The sequence below is a fragment of the Astatotilapia calliptera genome, chromosome 23 (assembly GCF_900246225.1).
Source record: "Astatotilapia calliptera chromosome 23, fAstCal1.2, whole genome shotgun sequence".
Classification (NCBI taxonomy): domain Eukaryota; kingdom Metazoa; phylum Chordata; class Actinopteri; order Cichliformes; family Cichlidae; genus Astatotilapia; species Astatotilapia calliptera.
The window spans coordinates 38,482,218-38,494,885 of NC_039323.1; the positions used below are offsets into that span (position 1 = coordinate 38,482,218).

The 12,668-nt window shown below is 46.0% G+C and overlaps 1 protein-coding gene across 13 annotated transcripts in view; it reads left to right on the forward strand.

The window, feature by feature from the left end:
- The window catches only part of LOC113015812 (mitogen-activated protein kinase kinase kinase kinase 4-like), a 35,730-nt gene that overhangs the window by 21,234 nt on the left and 1,828 nt on the right, over positions 1-12,668 (forward strand). Inside the window, exons 15-31 of one of the 13 annotated variants that reach the window (XM_026158137.1) lie at positions 1,022-1,480; positions 2,308-2,460; positions 4,112-4,384; positions 4,914-5,014; positions 5,466-5,605; positions 5,830-5,924; positions 7,405-7,583; positions 7,676-7,805; positions 8,100-8,405; positions 9,373-9,490; positions 9,594-9,764; positions 9,862-10,005; positions 10,107-10,241; positions 10,501-10,601; positions 10,688-10,837; positions 11,141-11,300; positions 12,215-12,354. In XM_026158137.1, coding sequence (XP_026013922.1) covers positions 1,022-1,480; positions 2,308-2,460; positions 4,112-4,384; positions 4,914-5,014; positions 5,466-5,605; positions 5,830-5,924; positions 7,405-7,583; positions 7,676-7,805; positions 8,100-8,405; positions 9,373-9,490; positions 9,594-9,764; positions 9,862-10,005; positions 10,107-10,241; positions 10,501-10,601; positions 10,688-10,837; positions 11,141-11,300; positions 12,215-12,354 — 2,955 coding nt within the window. The remainder of the gene's footprint in view (positions 1-1,021; positions 1,481-2,307; positions 2,461-4,111; positions 4,385-4,913; positions 5,015-5,465; positions 5,606-5,829; positions 5,925-7,404; positions 7,584-7,675; positions 7,806-8,099; positions 8,406-9,372; positions 9,491-9,593; positions 9,765-9,861; positions 10,006-10,106; positions 10,242-10,500; positions 10,602-10,687; positions 10,838-11,140; positions 11,301-12,214; positions 12,355-12,668) is intronic. The other 12 variants (XM_026158139.1, XM_026158138.1, XM_026158140.1 and 9 more) reach the window with 12 other exon arrangements.

Here is a 12,668-nt window from a genome sequence, read left to right on the forward strand (position 1 = left end):
TTTTTTTTTTAAATGCATGAAATTCTCAGGAGTTAGGCATTGAGTTGCTTGGATATTATATGTACTGAAGTTTGACCAGGACAGTAAGGCGGAGCCAAAGGTGAATAGGGTCCGGATTTTTGTTTTCCTCTCCTTTCTTCCTTTCATTTAAAGGTGCTGTTGAGTCATTGTAGCCCACTTACACCAGGAATCAACCCTGATCACTTTCATATTTAGTGATGGTGATGTCTTGGACTGTAATGTTTGCAGATGCGATGATGTAGTGAGAGTAGGGACCAGGTGGAGGTATGCATTGGAGACGGGGGGGGAGGCAGATGATCCACTGTGGTGACCTGGAAAGAGAGCAGCTAAAAGAAGTTCAGTTATTCTAGCTCACTATGATAAAAAAAGGTTAAAAAACAAACAGGAAAAATATTTTAGATTTTAACTTTTACAGTATTTGCATACGATTGTTCATCATTTATCAATAACAAATGTGACTTTTTAACTTTAAGGATATTTTGTTTTAAATTGGAAGACATTCTAAGCTTTTTGCAAGTCTGTCCTCTGCACATCGTGAATGGGTGATGTAAAAACTGTAAGGAATGGCAGTGGATCAGTGGTATAGCTAAATATGTCAAAGCGTATGAGTGTCTCCAGGTAGGGAGTGGGGTTTTGCTCTTTTGCCCCACCCACCCCGCCCTTCTCCACCCTTGAAACACACAGATGCATGATGGACGGACATGTGGATGTCATCAGGAAATGCTCCACAGCGCGGCTTTATTTTTAAATAGGTGTTTGAGTCGTTTACACTGCAGAGAAATGTGAAGAAATTGTTCTTTCACGTGTTTAATAGTAATTATGATTCGAAGAGACAAGTTTGTTTTGTGTGCACAGCACAAGTCAAACATGACTAAGAGTCAAAAGAAAGATTAAAGAGACGACGATCACCATCATAGTCTGCCTCTGTAAAGACTTGTTGGGCCAAACATGGCCGCTGCCTCTTCTCTCCACCCTGAACCAACCCTACGCTCTGCGACAGGAGTTCAAGTGGCGGGAGCTCGAGGAGCAGCGCAAAGCCGAGCGTCTCCACAAGCGCCTGCAGCAGGAGCAGGCGTACCTGCTGTCCCTGCAGCACGACTCCAAGCAGCAACCTGGCGACAAAACAAAACTCCCATCAGACCATAGTAAGCCGCCACAGGCTGCCACTCTGCCCCCTGACAGAGCCCTCGCCACACTCCCACAAGCTCAGGTCCTCAACTCTGCCGTCTCTGTAGCGAGGGGCGCCTGTGAATCCTCCAGAGCCCCTCAGACGATCCCTGCAGACAGCAGTAAATCCCAGGCAACAGGGCAGGAGAGGACTGATGAGAGTTTGAGCCGGGTCTCAAACTCCCCCAGCTCCCTTCAGACTGAAACCCCCTCTGACTCTAACCCTCCTCAGACAGAAAGCTCGGAGCCCGACAGCGAGCCTGTCAGTCAACCTCCTCAGCCTATCAGAGAGGTGAACCTCCTCCTCGGCTCTGCCTGTTCTTTCCACCTTCCTCTTCTTGCTTGCTTTCACACAGCCTCAGTGGTTATGATGATAAAGGATTGTTTTCCTCCCCACGTACTTGCCTGTTGTGGGTGTTCTGGTCCAAAGCAACAACTAACATGTTACAGTGCCGGCGCTCTCAGACAGTCATCCTTTTGAAGGAAAGAAGTAGGGGGTCCAGGGAGAACCACAGGCTCACAACCGACCTTTTTGTGTCCTGAATAAAACAACCTGCTCTCCTCCGCTGTCTCTTTGCTCTTCCTCTCACTTGCACTGTTGCTCGTCATCCATCAGGACATTGTCATCTTAATTTAAATTTCGAGCTGGCTGAACGAGAGAGAAATATATTTAAGGTCTAGGAGAGTTAGAATAAAGAAGCTTTCAGGGATTCCTCTTTGTCTTTTGACATCCAGTCTGATAAATTCTTCAGTGTGGCTGTGTCGACTCTGTGTGTGGACTGGGCCACTGCATGTGGATGACTGAGGCCCAAACTAACACGCAGGGGCACCGAAGCAGTGTCTCCGGCCTGCGTCATTAACTGCGATCTTTTCCCCCCACTGCATACTTAAATCCTGGGATGTTTGAAAGAGTCCCTCTCCTCCTACGTCTGCACATGTATCTGTGTCTGTATGGCTGCCCACAGTTGGCTTCAAGCATGTTTAATATCGTTGTCACCAGCTGTATGTTGCTGATCGTTGTTGGTTAAATGTAAAAGTTTCCCAAGAGACCACAAGATCAATTTTTCCCTGATACTCATCCCTTTTTTCCCCCCACCCTCTACAATTCCTCCATCTCAGGCCGACGAGCGCTACCGTAAGAACATTCAGGGCTCCCCTCAGGCCGCCCCTCCTCCCAAGCAGCCCCCTCTGCCTCCCCGCTCCTCTGAACCGTTCTCCAACGGCGGCTCTTCGTCCGACGCATCTGCCATGCACCGACCCATGGAGCCTCAGGTAACTCCTTCCTCTGCTGCTCCCTAGCCTTTTCCTCCTCCTCCTTCATTCTGTCGCTGCACTGGATTTGTGTCAGTTTTCTCAGACATTTAGCCCACTTCAAATAAAGAAAAAAATAAAATAAAAAATAGGAGAAGGTGAGGCTGGGCAGAATGTGTGTTTGAACTGTGGCTTTAGACTGTTCACCTTTTTTGATTTCCCTGGGTATTATTTTTGTCCTACTGTTGAGACTCACAATAAGTCATAAGCACTTCAGTCAGCAGTCTGAGTAGTTTTAAAAAAACATGACAGGCTCCTGATATAGTGAATGAGTTCATCAATCACTGCCTCCGCCAGTGCTAAAAAGCCAATCATTTTATTTCTCGCCTTTGTTTTATGTTTTTCTTTCAAATGAGCAAATAGAGCTATAATTTACCTTCCTGAAATCCTTTTTGCACGCTCAGCGCAGCCTTTTTGCTGAATATACTGAACATATTCATGATTTCTCTTGGGCCGCTCTATGGCGTCATCTTTTTCCTACAAGAATGCCCATACAGAGATGGGTGTAGTGGTATTTGTGGGAGAATATGTACCTTTTACAGACTAAGCTCACAATCACAGAACAATTCAAGAACAGATCAACAGAGAAATGGGACAGTTTTGCCACTTAACCTCCTGAACTCTTTGATATTTCCACTTGAGAAGAGTGGGGGGGGAAAAAACTGAACTCCAATTTATCATAACGGCTGCAAAACTGCATGACCAACCTTGGACTCTGTGGCTAAGACACTTGGGAGTGAGACACTTAGCCTCATCACCTTTTCAGAGTGAGGGTTTAAAAAAACTCCAGCACACGCTGACAGTTCAATTTCTGTCGAATCAACACTAACTTAGAGGAGAATAACAGCCATATAGCAGCCGTAACCTCTTCAGTAAATCTGCTGCACTTTGCAATCTTTGGGGGGGAAGGGGGGGGAGACATGGACCAGATTTGTGGGTTTTTTGTTTGTAAGCAGAATTCAGCTTAACTTTGCTTAAACTCGTGTTTGTGTGTCTGAGGAGTAAAAATCTGTTACATTTGTTTTTTTATTTTTAATAAATTTGAAAGAAGCTTTTCTTCACTTTGAGGATTTTTGTGAAGAAAAGTGTTTTTGTTTTTTGTTTTTCATTTTTCTCTTCCTCAGTAAAGAGACTTTGCACATAAAAAATCTAATTGTGGGTTCACAACATGAATATAAAACAAGTACTGACGACAGTGGCTTATTGCAAAAGCAATTAGATGCTCTGCTTGCAGCAGACTTCTGCAAAATGCACTACTTGTGTATGTTACTCAGCAGAAAAGCTGGGATAGGCTGATTGCAACATAATCTGCCTTTGAACCTTTTTTAAAGCTCAGAAATTGTAATGTGTAATTTGGAATGACACTTTTGAAACAGAAGCGTCATATTTATCACACCGACACAGGCTCCTCTTTCTTCAAATGGTTCATTCCTGTAAAAAAACAAAACGCCGACTGTAGGAGTGAAAAAGTCATTGTTTCGTGTTGTGCTGTCTGCTGTGTGCATGTGTACATTATGTAAAAAGCCACACGCATCTTCCCTCATGTCTCACTGTGTTGTCTGCTTGTTTCACCCCCTCCCCCCTGCTCTTCCTCTTCCTGACTCCCAAAAAGGTCCAGTGGTCTCACCTGGCTGCTCTAAAGAGCAGCAACAGCGCTGCCCCCTCTCCTCCTCCTCCACCCGTGGTTGCCCGCTCTCAGTCCTTCAGCGAGTCCGGCGGTGTGGCCTCTAGCTTTGCACAACTCCACCTGCGCTCCCAGGACCCCCACCATCACCACCACCACCACCCATCGCCTGCACGCACAGATCCCCAACCCCAACCTCCCCTCCACCACCCTCAGGCTAGGCTTGAACATCAGGCCAGCAGCGAGGAGGTCCCTCCCAAGGTAAGGTGCCGGGGGACGGCTGCCTTCTCCCCCCTCCTCCCACACCCAGCCTTCAAATCTCTCCTCCATCGCTCACTTCCTCTCATCCACTTTTACGTAGCATGCTGTTCAGCCTCCTCCTGGCTGTGTGCGTCTGCCTTGCTGCGTCTAGTCTCACTTCAGAGCAACTTTGAATTTCTGGGCCGACAGATTACCCCATCGCTCATATTCAAAATCATGAATGAGAAATAAAACCGCACATTCCTCTAATCTAAATCGCTCTCATTGTGTTGTGGGGGTGTTCTGTTCTCTGCTCCGCTGTGTTCAGCTACGCCCTAAGATTATCTCTGTTTCAGTGGTCAAACTAGGACAGTTTTTAAATTCTTGGCTGATTTCCCCTTCAGCTTCAAATCCCAATGTATGCTCACTGAATTAGCATGAGCCTGAACCAGAGGATAAGCTCTCTTGTTTGATGACACTGTTTTCCTATTAGGTGATTGTTTTTAGGAACATATTGATTTGTGATGATCATCAAATACTTGTCTCCCAGGTACCGGTGAGGACAACATCCAGGTCTCCTGTACTGTCACGTAGAGAGTCCCCTCTGCCTTCGCAGCCCAGCAATCAGGGCGGACAGAGGAACGCAGGCAGGTGAGTAAAGAGACCTCAGGCGTGTCTTACTTTTGGATTATGTGGATGTGGTCTAAGAGAGCTGCTCACATGCTCACACTGTTAAAAGTTGTAAAAGACAAAACAGTAACCCCTCCCCTACATAGGGGTGCCTCTCAGAATAGAGAGTTTCAGAAAATAAAAACAAATGGTAGAATAGACAGATTATTAAGACATAATATTATGACTGCTTATAATATTGCAGATTAATATTTATAAGTTGTTTATGTTTGCATATAAAATGCAAAAAAATGTGCTTTGATTTTGCGGTGATGTAAACTCCCACTAATCCAAGTACGCTCAAAATCACAAAAATATATGTAGCGTATCCTGAAAAGCGCAGGGAGGGTAGGGACAAAATGTTAACATATCACATGATAAACTGACAGTGGAGTTGGGTTTGTTTCCATGTGCTTGTTCTTCCTCGTCACAGTAACGTGGAGCAGCGTCCGCTGTGGGATCGAGTGGAGAAGCTGCAGTCCCGGCCAGGCAGCGGCAGCTCGTCCGGCTCCTCCAACTCCAGCTCCCAGGCCAGTCCTGGGGACCGTTTCAGGCCACGCTGTGAGTCCCCTGGTACTGTACTCGGCTACATCTCACTAACCCTACCGACTGCTTATTAGCAGATTAGGATTATTACCATAATTATACAAATCTGGCTCAAATGCCATCCTCTGAGCTTGTGCTTAAATAAGTTTTTTTTTTTTTTTGTTTGTTTTTTTGCCAATTAAAGCGCCTTTGCACATCCAGCTCTCTTCGGTCTCCCCTCACTAACGCCATTTCCTTTCATTTCCACAAAGCTTCCTCCAAATCTGAAGGATCGCCTCTCCAGCGGCCTGAAAACGTTTCCAAGAAACAGGATGAAAAGAACGTCGCCAGGCCCACTCGACCAGCTGTAAGTCCACTGTTACTCGAGTGCTGTTAAACTTGAAAATGAATAGGTGAAAACAGTTTTTCCCCACTTTGCTCTATTTTCCACTGCTCCAATTATCCAACCACCTGGTGTGGGAACCTTACGTGAATCCAATGCTTCCTGATTGTTTGGGTGGGGTGCCTTGCTTAGGGTGATGTGGTAAGCCTATTACCGGTAACTGAGATTACATAATCTCACCTCTGCTATGCCTGCACCATTGCTCATGCATTGCTCATGGCATTACACGATAAAGATTTCAGATAAAAGGCATTTGCTCCTTTTGTGGAGATTGGCTCACTATTTTATTTCTGCCTTTACCGTCCCCTGGCACCTTTCCATACGCCTCCACTTTTTTTTTTTTTGCTTGCTCTCAAGAAAAATGCACAAGACAAAAGGAGGGTTAACCCTGCGCCGCAGCTTCCTGCTCCTAGATTTGAATGCAACCACATTTGAATGCAAACACGCCCCTCCTGTGTTCCCTTGTACTTGTCAGAATGGCTCGCGATCACCTGTTTGTGTTTGTGGATAAACTGTGGCTTGGAAGCACGGAAGTATACCCCCCCCCCCCCTTCTTTTTCTTGCTCTTTTTACAAGCTTATGCGACTATATTATGACAAAGGGGCGAGGGAAAATGAAGAGGACAAACATGTTAAGGAGGACGAGGTGAAACACTCATTTAGGCCACAGAAAGAGGCTCTTTAGTAATCTGACATTCCCCCATACAACATGCTGCTTACTTCACTGTTTCCTAGAGGTCAGACTACACGAAGGTTGTTTAAAAGATGGAAAAAGACGGTACAGGTTTGTACCCACAAGTGAAAGAGACGAAATAGAAACACAAACAGTTCCTTGAACCAAGGAGGGATTCAGATTTCAGACTTTCTACAGTACGATTTCCTGTTGTGCCTTTTTATTTAAAGTGGACCTAGTCTGCTCATTTCAGACTCAATATTTGTAGTCTTGAAGTCTGCCAGTGTAGCTTTGTACTTTTAGCTGTTCTCCCTTTTAAAGCCAGCTTTCTTCTGATTGGCTGCTCCTCCCTAAGCAGGATGTTTGAACAGTAGGTGGGTGGAGCTTCTGTGTGCCTTAGATGAAGATAATGGGTGGGGGGGAGGGTATCTGTGCACCCTATGACATCATTCAGCCAAAAGGCACAATGGGTCCACTTTGTGTGCTCAGTCTATCATATTGATGCGTTGTCTGGGCAACCTCTGTTATGGAGGGAGTTTTTAAACTTGGAGTGTTTGTCCTCTTTGGTGCAATTTCTTTTTGTGCTGAAAAATCTAAGCCAACTAAAAATTCATTAGTATGAACCAAACAGGGCCATCCAGAAATGGGACCACCTTAGTGGTCTTAGCGCCGTTGCTTCAGGCCGAATGCAACTTGCACCAAAGCGGAGAAATGGACCTGAGCTCGCAGGTTGACCTGTCAGCGCGTCTAAAACCTTCGCTGCTGCTTTCAGGACCTGACAGCGCTCGCCAAGGAGCTGCGCGCAGTCGACGATGTGCGACCTCCTCACAAGGTCACAGACTACTCCTCCTCCAGTGACGAGTCGGGCACGACCGACGAGGAGGACGAGGAAGAGGTGGACCAGGAGGCAGGAGAAGAGTCCACCTCAGGGGCCGAGGACTCCAAAGCTGGGTAATACACCTGATGCCTCTTTTATTAATCAGTGCTGCATGGCTTATCTGCATGACTGCTGGTTTAACTCTGGTCTGGTTATGGGACATCAGATATCCCCATGGCTTCCGCAGGAGAGTGAGTAACGGCGAGACGGAGTCTGCTAAAACCATGCTGGTCGAAGACTCGGAAAGCGAACAGGCAACCACACCCTCCAAGGATGGCACACTGGTCATCAGACAGGTAAGAAGGACGGGCCGGTGGTGCCTGATTTTGACCGATTGGTGGTGCTGATTAGGAATGTAGTTTAGAATTTTCTCTGTCCAGCGTCAGTGTTGTTTTAACTACTCATTCTCCACAATTTCTTCGTTGTTCCTGCATATGATCATGCCATTTCATAGGCTTTCACATTTGAAGATGAATAATCTTAATATGTCAGGTTGCTACACCAAGCAGCAGGCTAGCAGCCAGACACACAGCTCCACCTTCTTTCCCACCTGCTTGCTTGAGCCCAAGTGTGCCTGTTCTTGCTTCCAGAGCACAGCTGACATAAAGCGGTTGGTCACTCTCTCATCTTCCTCCCCTTCCTCGGCTGGCCACGGCCAACCCCAACCCCCTGGTCGCGGCCCGCTAGAGAAAAACGGCTTTCCGGGCCGCATACACCACCTACCAGACCTTATCCAGCAGAGCCATCATTCCACTTCCTCTTCCACAACCATCCCTTCCTTCTCCTCCTCCTCCTCTTCCACCACCACTACCTCCTCCTCCTTACCCTCATCATCTAGCCATGCCAGTCCTGCAGTATCCCCACAGATCTCTTTGGACGAGCTCACTGCCATAGAGGTATGTCCCCATCACACAACTAAGGGCAAACAGCTGAGGAGTGGGCAGTAGAAAAAATGTGCAGACTTTTTGTATAGCTTAAAAAAATGGTATCAGGTTTATTGTGACGGCTATAAAATGCAAACCTCCATCTCGGTCTGTACACGTCAGCTGTCCATTCCTGGGTTGCCTGCCCTGCATCCTCTCCTCCTCCATGTCCTGCTGGCTTCACACTTCCTCTTCTCTGCTCACTCTTCACTCAGCTGGTTTGAATCTTCTGAGCTGCTGCAACCTCCTTTCCCCTCCCGCACCTCACTGCATTACACTGTGCTAACACTGGCGCCTCCTTGTGGCGCAACGTGCTCATAACATGCAGGAAACTAAAGCCTGAGCTTCTTGGGATTTGTATGAATATTTCTAAGATAAATGTCCCATTTATAGAGCAGCACTACCTTGCAAGCAACTTGCGTCTTGGGTGGTGGAGTATCCTTGTGTGTCTGTGCTTCATTAAGAGCAGCTTTTTTTCTTCTCCTCTCTAACAGTTCACAGCAGCCTGTGTTTGGATCACTTAATGTTTCCTTCAACACATTTTTTTCTTCTTCTTGTTGCACATGTTGTTTGTCCTCTGACATATTTTGTGCCTTCACTAACATCAAAACAATTAACATAACTGCACTTAATCTTTTTCGTTGGCTTTTTTCCCGGGGTGGGTGGTGGGGGGACTTTGTTCCCAGTTGTGCTGTAAAAATGTGGTTTTGAAGGCATTTAAGCTGGATGTTGTTTAACGAGACCCCAGAGGTAGAGCTATAACTCATAAGCTCAAACCTGAGGGGCCTCTGCTGCCGTTTAAATAAACAGTCGTTCTTAGGAATTACAAATCACTGTAACAAATCAAGTTTGATTCATGTTTCAGCTCGGTGCATTTTAAGTTATTTTATTGGGAATGTTTTGAGCTCTAGGTTTTCTAAATATCCGATATCTCCACCAGTCGCAGTCGGAGAGCAACTCCATGTCCAAACACAAGTCTTCCTCCTCGTTCACTCCCTTCATCGACCCGCGTCTGCTGCAGATATCTCCATCCAGCGGGAGCTCCCTCAACAACATGGGTAAGTCTGGATATACAGCCCACTGCAAAAATGCATCTTCAACACTAATTCCTCTCTGCTATCTGCAAAGTTAATGTGCACTGCCTCTGCTTTCCCTTTCCAGCTGGATTTGGGCAAGACGGGCGCCTGTCAGATCAGCTGCGGTCCGACCCATCCCGTAAAGGCTCTGTGGTTAATGTCAACCCGGTCAACACTCGTCCACCGAGCGACACCCCGGAGATTCGCAAGTACAAGAAGAGGTTCAACTCTGAGATCCTGTGTGCGGCACTCTGGGGTGAGTCAACTTCAAAAATATGGAGTTACTGTGATGCCCCACAGATGGATAAAAACATATCAGCAGTGACGTATGTTTGTGCCTGTTGCTCTTCCAGGAGTAAATCTGCTGGTGGGAACAGAGAGCGGTCTGATGCTGCTGGACCGAAGCGGTCAAGGTAAGGTCTACCCTCTGATCAACCGTCGACGCATCCAGCAGATGGACGTCCTAGAGGGACTCAACGTCCTGGTGACCATATCAGGTAGAGCACACGTGCCAACCAGAAAGTCTCGATTCAGATTCATTTTTAATCAGTAAAGTTTTGGATAGATGGATTTTGTTTTTGTTTCCTCCCTCCTGCAGGCAAAAAGAACAAGCTGCGAGTGTATTACCTGTCATGGCTTCGAAACAAGATTTTGCACAATGACCCTGAGGTGGAGAAGAAGCAGGGGTGGGTCAATGTGGGCGACCTGGAGGGCTGTGTCCACTACAAAGTTGGTACGTTTCCTAAAGCTCAGATGTAAAGGAAAAAGGAAATGGTGCCTTGAAGGGAGAGGGGGCATAAAAGGGCTTAAAGCTGAACAGCTTAGAGCTCAGAGGTTGCTCTGAGGCTCAGTATAAGATAAATAAGGCTTATTTTGAATTTTGAATCATGCAAAGCTGCTCTAGCAGAGTCCAAGAATTAAAAAAAATATCCACATAGATCACCATAGGAGCCATCACCCATGATTAACTCGCCACCTACTTGTTATTCCAGTGAAGTACGAGAGAATTAAATTCTTGGTGCTGGCTTTGAAGAACTCTGTGGAGGTCTACGCGTGGGCGCCCAAACCTTATCACAAGTTCATGGCCTTTAAGGTAAGCATGTTCTCTAACAGGTGTCATTCTACCTGCAGGTGGCTGACTGCTTTCAGGCTGACTTTCTTCTGACTTTTTTCCTTTAGTCTTTTGGTGACCTGGTGCACAAACCTCTGCTGGTTGACTTGACGGTGGAGGAAGGTCAGAGGTTAAAGGTCATCTACGGTTCCTGTTCAGGCTTCCACGCTGTGGATGTGGACTCTGGTGCCGTCTACGACATCTACCTGCCCACACATGTATGTGCGAACTGATGCAGACTGATTACGTCTTGTGTTTTGCATTTTCTAAATTTGAATTCAGTTTTATTTCTACAATGCCAAATCATAACAGTCGCCTCAACTTTATATTATAAGGTAAAGACCTACAATAATGGAGAGAGAACTCCACAATTAAACGACCCCCTATGAGCAAGCCCTTAGTGACCGTGCAAAGGACAAACTCCAGCAGAGCCAGGCTCAGTGAGGGGCGGCTATCTGCTGCGACTGGCGGTGAAGGGACTTTTTAAAATCTCTTACCTTTTTCCTCCATTTCATCCTCAGATCCAAACCAATATTCAGTGCCACGCCATCATCATCTTGCCCAACACTGATGGGATTGAGCTGCTGGTGTGTTACGAGGACGAGGGCGTCTACGTCAACACCTACGGACGCATCACCAAAGATGTGGTGCTGCAGTGGGGAGAAATGCCAACTTCAGTGGGTAAGAGCAAAGCAGATATTTCTCATCATGATGCCAGAGGTCAGAAAAATCTGAATCGCACTCTGGTATGCACAAAAACAACCGCACCGAGACCCTTTGCAGGAGGTGGTCTCAGTGTGGTTCCAAACAAACTATATTTATGGTGTGAACGTGATACGAGCCCACTCAGAACATGTTACAAGGGCTAAAAAATATCCCATAGCAACTTATGCTTTGTATTCTCAGTGCAGGTAGCTACTATAGATGCGCAAAGGTCTATACGGGCTAGCAACTAACCAAGAAATGAGTGTAAACTCTGTTTTCTCCCACAGCACCTTCTTCCTGTATTTACTTTTCTTCCTCCCACCCCAGATACGTCTGGCCAGTGAGCGCACAGAACATTCTCATGTGGCTTGCAGTGAAACATTTTGGTTTGCTTGGATTTTTCTGTGTGAAAACAAACCAAACCACAGGGAAAAGCTACAAGTTTACAAACTTATCAGCTGATTTGGACCAGAGTAAAAAAATCTGGAGGTGTGAAAACGCCCTGAGTGAAGAGGGCTGAAAAGTCCTGTGTTCAGAGACTTCTGATTATTTTACTGGGAGAAGTGATCTCCCAACTCTAAAAGCAATGGTGCAAATGATGCTGGCAACTTCAGTGTGCAGCAGAGTGAAGGTTCAACCTTCAGAATAAAACAATCAGATGTGAAAAGCCCAGCAGCAGCTTCACTTGATGCATTCGATTACACTCCAACAGCAGTCAAGGTTTCACTTGATTTTAGACACTTTTGTTTAATAGCTTCTTTTTTATCAATATGTAAAAGTATTACATTTATCATTAGAAGTATTCACAAGTAAAATGACACGTTGTTTGAATTTTTACAGCTTTTTTAACAGCTACTTACCCTCCTTTCCCCCTTTCTGTGCTTGTGCAGCCTACATTAGGTCAAACCAGATCATGGGCTGGGGTGAGAAGGCTATAGAGATCCGCTCAGTGGAGACGGGCCACCTTGACGGAGTCTTCATGCACAAGAGAGCCCAGAGACTCAAGTTCCTTTGTGAGAGGAATGACAAGGTGAAAACATCCTTCCTTTCTTCATCCCTCCCGTTTCTCTCTATACAGTGGAGATAAATGTGAGCACACCCCTAATAATATGTCAGGTTTTTGTTGTTGAAAACACAATACTGCAATAAATCATTTCAAAACTTTTCCACCTTCAATGTCACCAATAACCTGTAAAATCCAACTGAAAAACAAATCAGTTTTGCTGGTTACATAAGTGCACATCCTTTAAGTGATACTGCTGAAGAACCTTTAATCACAGCATTCAGTCTTAACTTGGTAATATTTGCCCTCTCTCCCATGCAAAAGTGCTCGACACTCAAGGC